The following is a 15,691-nucleotide window of genomic DNA, read 5'->3' on the forward strand; positions in this document are numbered from 1 at the left end:
ACCCATCCCGCACCCCCAGATCGAAAAAGGGGGGGATGGCATGTCACCAGCCCCTCCAGGCAGATTTAAAAGGGTGGGGGCAGTACAAACGAATGAAGGGTGATACAATCCAGTACTAACGCAATACAAACGAATGAGCTTTTTTTTGACCCTCAAATCGAAAAAGGGGGGGATGGCATGTCACCAGCCCCTCCAGGCAGATTTAAAAGGGTGGGGGCAGTACAAACGAATGAAGGGTGATACAATCCAGTACTAACGCAATACAAACGAATGAGCTTTTTTTTCACCCTCAAATCAAAAAGGGGGGGCTGGTGACATGGACCTAAAAGAGGACATGGACTTGACTTGAAAAAAGCAAGCACTGCTGTTGAGTCTTCCAAAGAAGATGCCAACGACGAACAAGACGAGTACATAGATTTTTTGTTAGATTATGCGTAAATTTAGTGTTACAAAAAAAGTAAAATTTGTGTTTTTTTTAAGAAAAAATAAATATTAATTGAAAATTAGGCTTTTGTTTAGTTCCTTTTATGTGTTATAAAGCCATTTTTGCTGAAAGGTAAAACAACCTAAGTGCATTTTTTTTTGTCAAAAGAAGTAAAAAAAATAAAAAAATTTTCTCCCCAGAAGTATATTTAAAATATTATACTTATTTTGAATTGTTTAATACTTTAAAGATTTTAATTTTAAACGTCCAGAATTTTTAAAGGAGCAAAAACTTCGATGCTTTATTTCTCAAAATTTGTATTTTGCTACTTAGGCATTTTGCTTCTGACACCTTCAATTATGTTTTTTTGTTAATTTCGTAACAACAGGGTGTGACTGTAGAATTGTAGTGATTTTACATCAAAATTTCTCTTTATGTTCACACGATCTTTAATATAATCTAGTATTGTTAAACATTATTAATATAGCGAAACGTTTAATTTTCGTATACAGGGTTGGTCGAAACTCAGAATGAGTATTTTCTGAGTTTTTTTTTAATGCAACACACTGTATTTTAGTATTGCAATGAAATGATATTTTATGGTACTTTTTTAATTCTTAAGAATTCCCTATACCTAAGTGCTTTAATTTATGAGTTATTCGTGATTCTTTAAGCCAAACATTAATTGTAACAATAATTACGTGAAATTTTATTAGGTAGCCGTGAAAATATTGAATCAAAAATAATTTTTCGAATAAAATACATATTAATCTAGACTGATCCTTAATTTATTAATATTGGATGAGATATCAAAATACCTGCGTAGTTACGATTGTTGGTGCGTAAAATATTAATAAAAACATACAATATTCTACCTAGTTGGTTATGATGACACTAAATTGGCTGAAACATTTGCCATTATACTATTTTTATAGATCCAATTTCTTTGTTACCATTACTAATATGAATTTTTCTAAAAAGGAACTGATTAAAAAAATGTGCTAAAACTTTATAACAAAAATGTGCTACTAGCAATAAGTTTATGATCAGCAATTCCCTCATAGACGAGAACCAAGAAGAGAAACTTTTGACAGTTTACTAGAACGGTTTCAATGGACTGGACACTTAAATTATAATAAATCTGATCGAACAAAAACTATTGTAAACGAATAAAATGAATTCCTTAGTGTCACTGAGGATCTGCATATTAGTACTACCTTAGTAGTGTACCCGAGTGTAATCCTTAGTGTCACTGAGGATCTGCATATTAGTACTACCATTCTCATAATCTAAGTGTCTAGTATGTTGAAACCGTTTTAGTATACTTTCAAAAGTTTCTCTTCTTGGCTGTCGTTTCTCAGGGGACTGCTAATGAAAAATTCTTATTGCTAGTAACACATTTTTGTTATTGGGACCGTGCAAGTTCGGAAAAGCGACACCTGGTTGCATAGCTCAGCAACATTTTTAGCACTTTTAATTATATTGGCCAGTTATATTGGTCCTGGTTACTTGACAATTGTCAAGGCCATAGCCCAAAATAATTATAAGCATAAAAAATAATATTAAGGTTACGTTATTAAAAGGTAAACAATTGTTTGTATTAAATAAAATTAATTATTAAAATGCACTACTACAAGCAAAATACAATTCATGAAATTTACTTTTATATAATAATTGCATATCATATCAATATTGTAAAGCAACTTATAATTTTTTTCTTCATTGACAGTAGATATGAAATATACGTCAATTTGACAATTTCAATTGACAATGAATTATTTAAGAAAGTTGCAAGATTTCTCCGCTATTCACGCACGATCGTTTCTCGTATCCCCTCCAAGTACTTGCACAGGGCGAATCCTCTCCTAGCACAAAAAGCATATTAATCAGTTCCTCATTAGAAAAATTCATATTAGTAATAGGGCTTTTCATTCACAGTCATTTGTTTCAAGCTTCTGTCATATCCCGTATAATCCGTGTATATTAATATTATACACAGATTATACAATATATAACAGAAGCTCGAAACAAATGACAATCGATGAAAAGCCCTATTGTAACAAAGCAACTTGAACTATAATAATATATTAAGTATGGAGAACGGTAAGGGTTTTATACCGATCGAAGACAATTGTTTGGAGGAGGAGCGGAGCGACGACTTTAATTATTGTCTGAGATCGGTTACCCTTAACGTTCGACATGTTTATAACGTTTTTTGCACGATTGATACCATTATAAATTATAAAATTAAACATTTTCGTCATATTGACTAGTTTCATTCATTTTATCAAGATAGATACTTTGGTTGTTAGGTAGTAACTAGGGTGCATAACAACAATGGAGAATTGAGTTTTTATTTAGTTGTCAATAATTTTAAGTACAATTTTGATTATTATAAATTAAAATATGAGCGAAAGTGAATTTGAAGAAATTGAACGGGCTTGGGAAGAAGGGTGTTCTGCAATTATTCCCGAAAAATCCAAAATCCGTTATCAAAATACCTACCAAAGTTTTAAAAAATGGTGCGAAGGCAAGAATTTAAGAATCGAAGAAAAGATTCTATTGGCATATTTCTTTATTCTTTCAAAAAATAAATTAAAATTAAGAGATTTTTTAACTCGACGGTAAGTGAATTACTTACCGTCGAGTTGGAGTACTTACCGTCGAGTTGGATTACTTACCGTCGAGTTGCTATTAAGTGTCACCTACTGACGTAAAATCTGTCACGGTAAACAGTCAAAAATGATCAATCGTGCAAAAAGATAGTTAGTCCAGAAAGCCACTGCGCATCCGCTAGGAAAAATATTCTAATTCGGATTTTTTGCACAATCTTACTCAAAAAGGACTCCTTTTAACAAATTTGCATGTTGCCAGGACCAAAAGGTGGTCAAAAATTTTTTAAACGTTTTTTTTTTTGTTTTTTTCCTAAAATTATTTTTTTGCATGGAAAAAAGTTTTTTTTAGGTTTTTTGGATCATTCCAAACAGAAAAGGTCTTTAGTGATTTTTGTCTAAAGTTGATAGTTTTTGACATATAAGCGATTAAAAATTGAAAAATTGCGAAATCGGCCATTTTTAACCCTCAAAAACTATATGAAAAACTGAAAATTTGAATGTTGCCAAGGTAGGTAGACATTCTTTAAACATCAATTGATGAAACCCCAAAGAGTTTTTTGCAATACAATATTCCAAACTCCTTTGTTTTTTAATTGCTTATCAAGCGTGCGCGACACTATTTTCCACCGACAGTATGGTCCAAATGAAAGGAATAAATTCGTTATTTCGTAAAGCGGCAACTTTAAGGAACAATCCCGAAACAGGTCGATTTTTATTTTTAAGTTATGATATTGTGGCATATATGGTATACTAGTGACGTCATCCGTCTGGGCGTGATGACGTAATCGATGATTTTTTTAAATGAGAATAGGGGTCGTGTGGTAGCTCATTTGAAAGGTTCTTCAATTCTCTATTCAGTAATGTAAACATTTACACAATTATTTATAAAGCGTGTCCTTCTACTTCTTTTTTTGTCAAATAATTTAATTTAATAAAAAATTTTTGGACACCCTGTATAAATAATTATGTAAATGTTTAGATTACTGAATATAGAATTAAAGAACCTTTCAAATGAGCTAGCACGTGACCCCTATTCTCATTTAAAAAAATCATCGATTACGTCATCACGTCCAGATGGATGACGTCACTAGTATACCATATATGCCACAATATCATAACTTAAAAATAAAAATCGACCTGTTTCGGGATTTTTCCTTAAAGTCGCCGGTTTAGGAAATAACCAATTTATTCCTTTCATTTGCACCATACTGTCGGTGGAAAATAGTGTCGCGCACGCTTGATTAGCAATTAAAAAACAAAGGAGTTTGGAATATTGTATTGCAAAAAACTCTTCGGAGTTTCATCAATCGATGTTTAAAGAATGTCTACCTACCTTGGCAACATTCAAATTTTCAGTTTTTCATATAGTTTTTGAGGGTTAAAAATGGCCGATTTCGCAATTTTTCAATTTTTAATCGCTTATATGTCAAAAACTATCAACTTTAGAGAAAAGCCACTAAAGACCTTTTCTGTTTGGAATGATCCAAAAAACCTAAAAAAACTTTTTTCCATGCAAAAAAAATAATTTTAGGAAAAAAACAAAAAAAAACGTTTAAAAAATTTTTGACCAACTTTTGGTCCTGGCAACATGCAAATTTGTTAAAAGGAGTCCTTTTTGAGTAAGATTGTGCAAAAAATACGAATTAGAATATTTTTTCTAGCGGATCCGCAGTGGCTTTCTGGACTAAGTATAATGTCAAATGTTTAAGCAAAAGTGTCATAGCTCATGATGGTAAGCTAGGTAGAATATTGTATGTTTTTATTAATACTTTACGCACCAACAAACTACGCAGGTGTTTTGATATATCATTCAATATTAATAAATTAACGATCAGTCTAGATTAATAAGTATTTTTTTCGAAAAATTATTTTTTATTGAATATTTTCACGGTCACCTAATAAAATTTCACCTAATTTTTGTTGCAATTAATGTTTGGCTTAAAGAATCACGAATAACTCACAAATTAAAGCACTTAGGTATAGGAAATGCCATGAAAATATCATTTCATTACAATACGAAAATACAGGGTGTTCCATTTAAGAAAACTCAGAAAATACTCATTCCGAGTTTAGACCAACTCTTTATACCTACTAAAATTAAACGTTTCGCTATATTAATAATTTTTAACTGGGTATAGTAGACTATAATAAATTAATATTATACCTATTTATATCATTTGAACATAAATGGAACCTTTAATGTCAAATCACTACAATTCTACAGAGTGTGAATGTTGCTACGAAATTAACAAAAAAACGTGATTTATTTTTTAAACTACCTCATATAATATTACAAAACCTTATATTTTAAAAAGAAGACAGCGAGGAGAATACAAAAATTTTAAAATATACGGGATGTTCCATAAAAAATCATTAGTTTGTGTCAGCCTGTCAATACGGGTGGCCCTGGATATTTGAAAATATTTTTAAAATATGGTCCTATCTGTTCCCCAACTTTTACCTAAATAACTTTTTTTCGTACCTGTTACGACAAACGAGTAATTGGACTTCCTCGCACTAATGCCCCACCCTGTATACTCTTGAACTTTGAAAAACATATATTATAGAATCGAATAAAAAAGTTTGGTGATGTAGAAATGAAAAAAAATACTTAGTGGGTTTATGCTCTGCTTATGGGGGTAAACCTCTCGCTTATAAGCAATAAGCAAGCTTTAATTAAAGTTGTTCAATAAAATATTAACAATCTCATCATTTAACATTATACCCTAAAATTATTTACTAGTATTTTCAGTGGTAATGGAAAGTAACTCAGTGTCCCCCATGCCAGAGTTGGCACCCATCGCCGAATTCGACAAAACGCCCCCTACTCCCCCAGAAGACACCCTTCCGATGGACGATCTGCCACCGCCGCCAAACACCGTCGTCAATGTCCAAGAAGAGAAAGAAAAGGAAGCGGAGGCAGAGGCTAAAGCGTGAGTACCAACTTACATATTCTTTTAAAGTAATACCAGTAGTAATTAGGTTCAGAATTATTATTTCAAAAAAATTGTTATACATACTTCTTATCCATACGTGAGAAATTCGTTAGAAAACAGTTGGAGATTTATTTATGATGCGAATACTTCCTATAATACAAAAAGTGTCTATGTATAAATATAATCAAGTAAGTATGTAGGAATGTAGGTATAATATGACTTCTAGAAAATAATATAAAATACGTTTTCCTGGCTCCTTCGCCAATTAATACAAAGCATCTTACAATATGTATCTTACAGTTATGCAACAAGTAATACATATTCCATACAATAGCTGAATCTTGTGACCTTTTGTTTTTTGTTAGATGTTAGATGTTAGTTTGCATCTGATGGAACCATCAGATGTCAAATTTTATCTATTTTATACGAGGTATGTATATATAAGAAAAAGTTTACAATTCTACATCCCCTCCATTTTACAAAAAAATGGGAAATACGGGGTGAAAAATATTTTCTCGGTGGTGAAAAAATATACGTTCAAAATAAGTCCGAAATTGTATAAAATGACTAATTCTAAATAATTGATGGATTCGACCGTTACTTGATGGAAGTTCATTTTATCTCACAATAAAACACTGAAAACTTTTGTTTTTTATACTTCCACAAAATTTATTATTTACAACTATGTGACTACAGCTGTTTCGGCAGAGTGCCTTTCTCAAGTGATATAATTTACAATGTGTTTGCCTTTTTAAGTCTCTAACTGAAGAGGTTGAGGAGTGGGGAGCTGTTTGTCTCGAGTTGGTCATTCAAAATTATATCTGTATTTTTCAGTTTATTAATTTCCATAGACTCTAAAAAAGATAGCTTAAGGCCTTTATTTTGGATATGCAGGATTTGAAACTCTTCATTGAAAGAATGATTATGACCTAGAAGGTGAAGTGCGTATGTAGAAGTGTCTGTTTTTCTATTGTTGAAAGCCCTTTTGTGTTCTTGTATCCGTTTGTCAAAAGTTCTGCCAGTTTGACCGATGTACGTTTTCGGACAGTCACCACAAGTTAGTTTGTAGAAAGGCACTCTGCCGAAACAGCTGTAGTCACATAGTTGTAAATAATAAATTTTGTTGAATTATAGAAAACAAAAGTTTTCAATGTTTTATTGTGAGAATTCTAAATAACTTTTGTTCTATAGAGTTTTTTCACTAAGTTAATACTTTGCGAGTTATTTGCGGGTAAATATGTTCATTTTTAACAAAAAAAAAAAACATGTTTTTGGACGGTTTTTCGCAGATACCTCAAAAAATAAGTATTTTAGCGAAAAAAAGATTCTTAGCAAGAATACAGCTTATAAAAACCTGAAAAAAATGGTGTATGCATGAGGTCTGTAGACCCAGTAGAAGCAGAGTTGTAGCTAATGAAAAGTAGATTTTTCTTCGTCAAATTCCAAATCGAATATTTCAATTTGAAATAACCCAAAAACGGAGCTCTTTTCGGGGAAAATTCACTACAACTTTTTTAAAGTGTTTATAAAAAGGTTTATTTTTTTTTTAAACTTCTAACATTAAAAGTAAGTGAGTTAGTCTCAAAATATTGCTGGTCTTTTTTATTTTTTGCTAAAAAAATCATGAAAATCACCCCCTAATTAGCTTCCCAAATAAAATTAATCGTTACCGCTTCACAAGTTACCCTACTTATGTATTGTTTATATTATCTATAAATTTCATTGGTTCAAAGTGCTCATTTTTGAAAAAATTGGGTTTAAAACAAAACATTGTTTGTTAGTTTTGAAAAAAATGGAATTTTTTATGGAATTAACTTAAAAATTATTAGTAATAACAAAAATCTCAAAGTCTTTCATGTTAGACAAAAATTGGTTATGCTATGGCTGTTCAAAATTTGCCTAAACTCGTGATTAGTTGCTCGTTCAAGCCATTTTAACTACAGCTTTTTCAAAAATAAGCACTTTGAACCGATGAAACTTACAGATCATATAAATAATACATAAGCAAAGTAACTTGTCAAGTGGTAATGATAAAATTTATTTGTGATGCTAATTAAGGGGTGATTTTCGCGATTTTTTTTACCAAAAAATAAAAGGGACCAACAATATTTTGAGCATAACTCACTTACTTTTAATGTAAGAAGACTTTTTAAAAAGCAAAAATAAACCTTTTTTAAACCCATTAAAAAAGTTAAAATGAATTTTCCCCGAAAAGTGCTTGGTTTTTGGTTATTTCACATTGAAATATTCGATTTGGAATTTGACGAAGAAGAACCTACTTTTCATTAGCTACAACTCTGCTTCTACTGGGTCTACAGACCTTATGCATACACCATTTTTTTTTCAGTTTTTTATAAGCTATATTTTTGCTAAGAATATTTTTTTCAATAAAATACTTACCTTTTGAGGTATCTCCGAAAAACCGTCCAAAAACATGTTTTTTGTTAAAAATGAACATATTCACTCCCAAATAACTCGAAAAATATTGACTTTTCAGGGTAAAAAACTCTATAGAACAAAAGTTGTTTAGAATTAGTCATTTTATCCAATTTCGGTCTTATTTTGACTGTATATTTTTCACCGTCGAGAGGGGGTATTACCCTCCATTTTTATAAAATGGAGGGGATGTAGAATTGTAAACTTTTTCTTATACAATAATAGACAATTTCAACTACCTATTCCCAAATTTTCATCCTTCCTTTATTTTTTTTGGGTCAGATTGTTCTTTGATCGGGCTACAGATGATAAATCATGTAATGTAAAGTCGACTTTAGTTACACATTTTTAAATCATTTTTAAACAATTCATGTAAGTCACACTTTCCGCCCACGCTGTACTTATGCACATAATTTTTTTTCTTTAACTCTAAGATAGCTTTAATATTTTTCTTTCATTTCCAATTTGTAAAATTTAATTCTGTCAATTAGTTTAAAAGTTATGTTCAGTTAACTTAACCGCGCACTTCGCCGAACGCTGCCATACAGCGCTCCAATGTTTGCGAGAGGTGTGACTTGAGCGTTATAATTTAAATATTATAGAAGCTGTAGATTTAATTTCAGAAAAGTCTTTATATTGGGACCGTGCAATTTCGGTAAAGCGACACCTGGTTTCATAGCTCGGCAACTTTTTTCGCACTTTTAATTATATTGGCCAATCATATTGGTCCTGGTTGCTGGATAATTGTCAAAACCGTAGCCCAAAAAAATTATAAGAAGAAAAAGTAAGATTTAGGTTATGTTATTAAAAGGTAAACAATTGTACGTAGTAAATAAAATTAGTTATTAAAATGCAAAATTGCAAGCAAAATACAATTAATTAAATATACTTTTATATAATAATTGCATATCATATCAATATTGTGAGCAATATGATGTCAGTGAAATTTGTAATTGATAAAGAAGTATTGAATATTGTGTGTGTGTGTGTGTGTGTATGCTCCTCAAACAGGTCTGGGTGAGAATGAAAGAAGAGCTTTCTATGACCAATTAGGAGACGTACTGAATGATATTCCAGCAGAGGAGAAAGTTATAATAGTCTAGTAAAATAAAATTACACTACATGTAAATCAAAATGTAAATCCGTACAGGTTGAAACAAATTTTATGTCAAAGTTTAGGTGGGTACAAAAGATATTCTCAAGAAAGTATCCAAATCATACAAGGGGATCATTGTTTAAATAATTAAAAAGGGGTCATTTTTGCAAAAAAAAATACTTTTTTAACTGCTGAGGACATTCAATTACTAATGAAGGTCTATAGGATTGTTTTCTGTAAAGTTGAAGGGTAAATATTTTACATAAGACTTACTGAATTAAATTTGACCTCCTATTTATTTAAATAATTCTACATAAAACTTTAAAAGCAAATTTGCAAAAAATTATTTTTAGCGTTTTAAATAAGCACTATAAAATATTTTATTTTACAAAAGAAGTTGCGCTATGTTATCAGTATTAACCAAAAAAAAAAAATTGGTTTAAAAATATTTAATATTTTTTGAGATATTGAATTTGTTTATTAAATGTTACTCTATTTTCAATTGCAGAAACGCGGTTGTTGCCAAAGAAATATTCACTTGTATTAAATCTTATTATTTTTATTTTTATGTATATTTTCGATAAATTTATACATAAATTCAAATTTCAATTAAACTTCCCCCTAAAATGACATTTGAAAATTATTCAAATTTGTTTATAATTTGTTTTTTTTTTTAATAACCTCGCGAGGTTTAAATATTTTGAAATACCGTTTCGATAATTGGGTTCCTGGGAATTTTTCACTAATTAACAAATTTTTTTGTCTTTTTTTCCACTTCTTTTTTTTTCTTGGAGTTATATTACTACGGGCCCTTTTAGGGTTAAGTTTCATTAAGAATGTTGAATCTCTAAGTTGTAGATTCTAGACCTAAAAATATTAAGATTGATCTAATATCACTTAAATAAAATGTGGCTACTTACTGAGTTACAGGGTTTTATTTAAAAATTTAAAAATTATTTTTACCAAGTACTCTCAAACTATTTGACGTATCCTTATCGTACTTGGCATAAAGTGTGGGTACTATACAATCTACTAAATTGTGATAAATAACAGTTTCTAGCCACTACCAGAGGCGTACGACAGGGCACAGTTAATGGTTGACACATCCCAAATTCTACGCCACTGAGGGAATTACTATTTTGGCGAAATTTTTCGATTCTTCAATACTTTCTATGTAAATAATATACTCTTTACTGGTAACGATGAAGTCATTAGTTTTCGAGATATTGGACGTTAAAAATGAAACGGCATATTTATTTTGATTCATTCATTCATTCATTTTAAACTTCCAATATCTCTCAAACTGATGACTTTGTCGATACCAATAAAGTTATTTACATACAAAGTATTGGAGAACCGAAAAATTTCGCTAAAATAGTAATTCACTCAGTGGCATAGAATTTGGGAAGGGTCAATCATTCACTATCCCCTGTCGTACGCCTCTGTCACTAGCTAGAAACGTTTATTAATCACAATTTAGTAGGGTGTATAATAGCCACACTTTCTGCCAAGTATGATAAGGATACGTCAAAAAGTTTTAAAGTACTTGGTAACAATAATTTTTAAATTTTTAAGTAAAATAGCTGAAGTGTAGATTCCTGGAAGGAGTAGGAGAGGAAGACCAAAGAAGACTTGGGAGGAGACGATAAGGCAGGACATGTTGGTAAAGGGGATTAACATTGATATGACCCAAGATAGAATTGTGTGGAGAAATTCAATTAGGGAAGCCGACCCCGCATAGGGATAAGGCAAAGAGAATGATGATGATCAATATTGTAAGCAACAAATAATTTTTCTTCTTCAATGACAGTAGGTATGAAATATTCGTGAATTTGACAATTTCAATTGACAATATGAATTATTTAAGAAAGTTGCAAGATTTCTCCGCTATTCGCGCACGATCGTTTCTCGTATCACCTCCAAGTACTTGCACACCGCAAATAAGGATTTTTGTGTAAAATTTCCTGAATTTTTCAATGGTCGCGTCAGTTTTTTGCTTAAGTTTATTTTTTGTAGAATTTTCGTTTTTGGAGTAGAACTTTTTGATAAGTTGTATATTCTACATTTCATAATAAAATTACAAAAAGTTTTATCTTGTTTCAATTTTTCCATGAGTAAAAGCTCTATTTTTCCAGTATGCCATGATGCACATAAGGCGAGGATTGTAAATTATAATCTTCCGGATTATATCTTCCTTGCGTGACATTCTAGGCAACACGTTTTTAGAATAAAATAATATAGAATACATTAAAACCACACAATTTTGGGGTCGAAAAGTGTACTTTTTAATTTATCAGTCACATAATTTAATGAGAGAAATTAGTATAACAGAAGAGAAGATTAAATTAAATTGTCTACAACTTTATTTCTATTACTTTTTATAGTAAAATAAAAAATAAAAAGTTATAGACAAAAAAACAAAAAACATTTTGAACAAATTTTCTTTTCTGTCTCTTTGATTTTTTGGTCATTTTACAATAAAATGGCATCAGAACAATATTATAAGGTTTTTCGGGAAATAATAATTTTCACTATTGTTTAATAGGCCAATCAAGTTAGGTTTTTACTCGACATAATTGAAAAGACGGGGTTTGACAGTCGAAATGTGTAGTATGAGATATTACAAAAATCATAGGGTTATAATATAGTATGAAATTATTATTATAGGGGTCCGCACTACTCAAAAAATTCTTTTCGGCATGGAGGGGGAGGTGTCACGAGAAAAATCTTATTTCTCTGGACTAATACGTCCAAAATAGGTAACATAACCGAAAAAATGCGTAGAGGGGTTAAAATTATTGTAAGAACCAATGATATTCTAGTTTTGTAGTGGGGGAAAGGGTAGATAATAAATTAATAATAACATAGGAATGTTACTGATAAGATCATAGAAATGTTTAGAAAATGGTAAGCTATGTGAATAAAAAATATGTAATACAAAACTAATTGTTCTTTTTTATTGTATGCTTAAGAGTATTAATGAAATTAATGAAATTAAACAATTTTGTAGTGAAAATTATTCCTTAAAAATCCCCTACAGTAATGCTCCGATGTCATTTTATTATAAAATGTCTAGAAGAACAGTTATAACGCACAAAAGAAAACTTGTTTTAAAAATTTTAGTAATTTTTGTTTATACCTTTTTTATTTTCCATTTTACGTTAAAAAGTGATAGAAATAGAGTTGTAGAAAATTTAATTTGCTACAAATACGCCAGTCAATGGGAGTAAGAATAGGATATTACCTCCGAATTATATTCTACTACATGGATTTTAATGAAATTTTGGGAATAGCCTCTACTTATCTCCTTATTCAAAGTCTACCCTATGCCGATGTGTGCTTCTGTCTTGGGGGGGGTGGTTGCCACCCCTTCTCGGGGATGGAAAATTTTTTGGTTACAATAACTACGGGTGGCTAGAGAACCTAATTATAAGCAAAAACTGATCTATAATTATTTTTTGAAAACTCAATACTTTTTGAGTTATTCGTGGTTGAAAATTGGCCATTTTCATTGAAAAATAACACCTTTTCGAACGGTTTTTTGCGAATACCTTAAAAACTATGCATCTAACTGAAAAAACTATATACAATATTTTTATAGCTTATAAAAAAAAAGATATTAGTTCCATCATAAATCTTCTAGTTATAATACAAAAAGAGATATGGTAGGTGAAAAAATTTGTTTCTTTGGTGCATGCTCAAATCGGTGTATTATACTCGAAATAACAGAATAACGGTTGATTTTAGGTGTATAATGCTACCAGTACCTTCTGTAGTGCTTGAAAATACCTTTAAAATGAGCAATATTAAAGGCCGATTACATTCAAACTAAGCAAGATATGCTGTCAAAAAAATTGATGACTAATGTATTTTAAGAAAAAATGAGAAGTATATTTAACCCCTCATCCACCAGAATTTTAATGCATCATTTTACTTCTACAATACCTTTTAATATGGTGTTATTTCTATGTTTAAAAAGTTGGACAGGTTTAAAATGAATGGTTTTTGAAAAAAAAAATCAATTTATAGAGCTCATTTTTAAATTTTCTTAAAAATCTTCCTTTTTCTACATGTAACTTGAAAATGATAAGAGATACAATAATAAAAAACAAAAATAAAAATTTTATCCAACAAAAGCCTACATTTTTGTATAATATCCTTGTTTCGTATCTCTTATCATTTTCGAGTTACATGAAGAAAAAGGAAGATTTTTTAAGATAATTTAAAAATGCGCTTTATAATTTGATCTTATTTTTTTCAAAAACCATTCATTTTAAAGCCCTTCAACTTTTAGAACATAGAGATAAAACTATATTGAAAAGTAGTGTAGACGGAAAACGATGCATTTAAATTATGATGGATGAGGTGTTAAATATACTTCTCATTTTTTCTTAAAATACATTAGTCATCAATTTTTCTTGCAGCATATCTAGCTTAGTTTGAATGTAATCGACATTTAATTCCTTTGTTCATTTTAAAGGTCTTTTCAAGAACTACAAAATGTATTGGTAGCATTATACACCTAAAATCGACCGTTTCTCTGTTAGTTCAAGTTGAATAAACTGATTTGAGCATGCACCAAAAAACAAACTCATCTCACCTACCATGTCTCTTTTTGTGTTATAACTAGAAGATTTATGAAGGTACGAATCTCTTTGTATTTTTATAGACTACAAAAATATTTTATATAGTTTTTTCGTTAGATGCGTAGTTTTTGAGGTATTCGCAGAAAACCGTCAGAAAAAGTGTCATTTTTCAATGAAAACGGTTAATTTTCAACCACGAATAACTTAATAAGTATTGAATTTTCAAAACAAACTTATAGAACAGTTTTTGCTTAAAATTGGGTTCTCTAGCTACTTCCGTAGTTATTTTAACCAAACAATTTCCCGCCCCGAGAAGGGGTGGGAACCACCCCCAAGATAAACGCACACATCGGCATAGGGTAGACTTTGTTTCTTGAGCTATTCTCTACTCACTGTGAAAATATCAAGTAAATCGATGTAGTAGGATGGAATTTGGAGCCAAATAACTTCATTGACTGCCCTAAATAATGTATAAAATTTTCTGTAGGGTTCTTAATTTATGAGATATGTTATACATATAGCTAAAATTCTTTGCACCTTTTTTTACCAGATAGCTCCGTGGGCCAAGGGTGGCGCCCCACAAACTTGAACTTAAGCTTATATTATTTATCCTCCAACACGTAAAAAAATAAAATTGCTTCTTCTTCATTTTTCTACTTTATAAATGAAGGGTGAAGGAAAAATACACGGAATGTCACATTTTATGAGAAATTGAGATATTGATACTTTCTAACAGATATTTTATGTATTTACTATTTACAGTAGAGTGGTAGATAATAACTTGGACCGTCCGATAAATATGCCTGTTTAAAATACTACTGCGAAGGAAAAAAACTGAAAATGTCCACGCGTGAAAGATAAAAACAAGGAGAGTCCACTTGAACTAAAACAAAAATTAACTACGTTTTTATTGCGAGTTTATTAGTTTCCTTTGTTTATGTTTGTTAGAAAGTTCTTCAACAATACATTCTATGCTACAGGAACTTCTGGACAAGACAAACGTGGTAAGCATGGTTCCCAGCACAGAAAGTTGCATCCAGAATCGCGTGAAGCAGTATATAACCACATAAAATCTTTTAAAACTAGAATATCCTATTACAGTTTACACGAGTCTAAGAAAAAGTATTTACCAGAGAGTTTGAACATTACAAAAATGTTCAACTTGTTCAAAGAAAAACATCCGACCATTAAAGTTTCCTACGTTACATATTATCAGCAAATTTCGTTTGCCCTTTGTTTACCCAAGATCAGACACATGTTCAGCATGTGATGAATTCCAGTCGAAATTAAAATCATTAAATTATGATAAGGTTGCTGCAGAAATTCGCAAATTAATAATTCAAAATGAGTTACACAAACGTAAGACACAGAGATTCTATAATTTTAAAAAGGCTGCTCTCAAAAAGTCAAAAAAATCAACCGACCAGTGCATTAAACTATCAAAAAGAAATAATGTATGTATTTCCTTTTGTTATAATTTTTATTGCCATTATTATTGTCATAATTTTGTTTTCAGCCTTTCTATCAGCTGGTGCAACTAATGTTTGTAACGTAAAATATAACGTGATGTTTGGACAGTCCTTGTTTTTTTCAGATGT

The 15,691-nt window shown here is 30.6% G+C and overlaps 1 protein-coding gene across 3 annotated transcripts in view; it reads left to right on the plus strand.

Moving 5' to 3' along the window:
- Nucleotides 1-15,691, plus strand: part of LOC114329807 (transmembrane ascorbate-dependent reductase CYB561) — a 561,950-nt gene that overhangs the window by 138,470 nt on the left and 407,789 nt on the right. For 2 of the 3 annotated variants that reach the window (XM_028279038.2, XM_028279037.2), the window contains exon 3: nucleotides 5,792-5,972. In XM_028279038.2, the coding sequence (XP_028134839.1) occupies nucleotides 5,792-5,972 (181 nt within the window). Of the gene's footprint in view, nucleotides 1-5,782; nucleotides 5,973-15,691 lie in introns of all 3 variants that reach the window. The other variant, XM_028279039.2, reaches the window with a different exon arrangement.

Source organism: Diabrotica virgifera, chromosome 4, assembly GCF_917563875.1.
Source record: "Diabrotica virgifera virgifera chromosome 4, PGI_DIABVI_V3a".
Classification (NCBI taxonomy): domain Eukaryota; kingdom Metazoa; phylum Arthropoda; class Insecta; order Coleoptera; family Chrysomelidae; genus Diabrotica; species Diabrotica virgifera.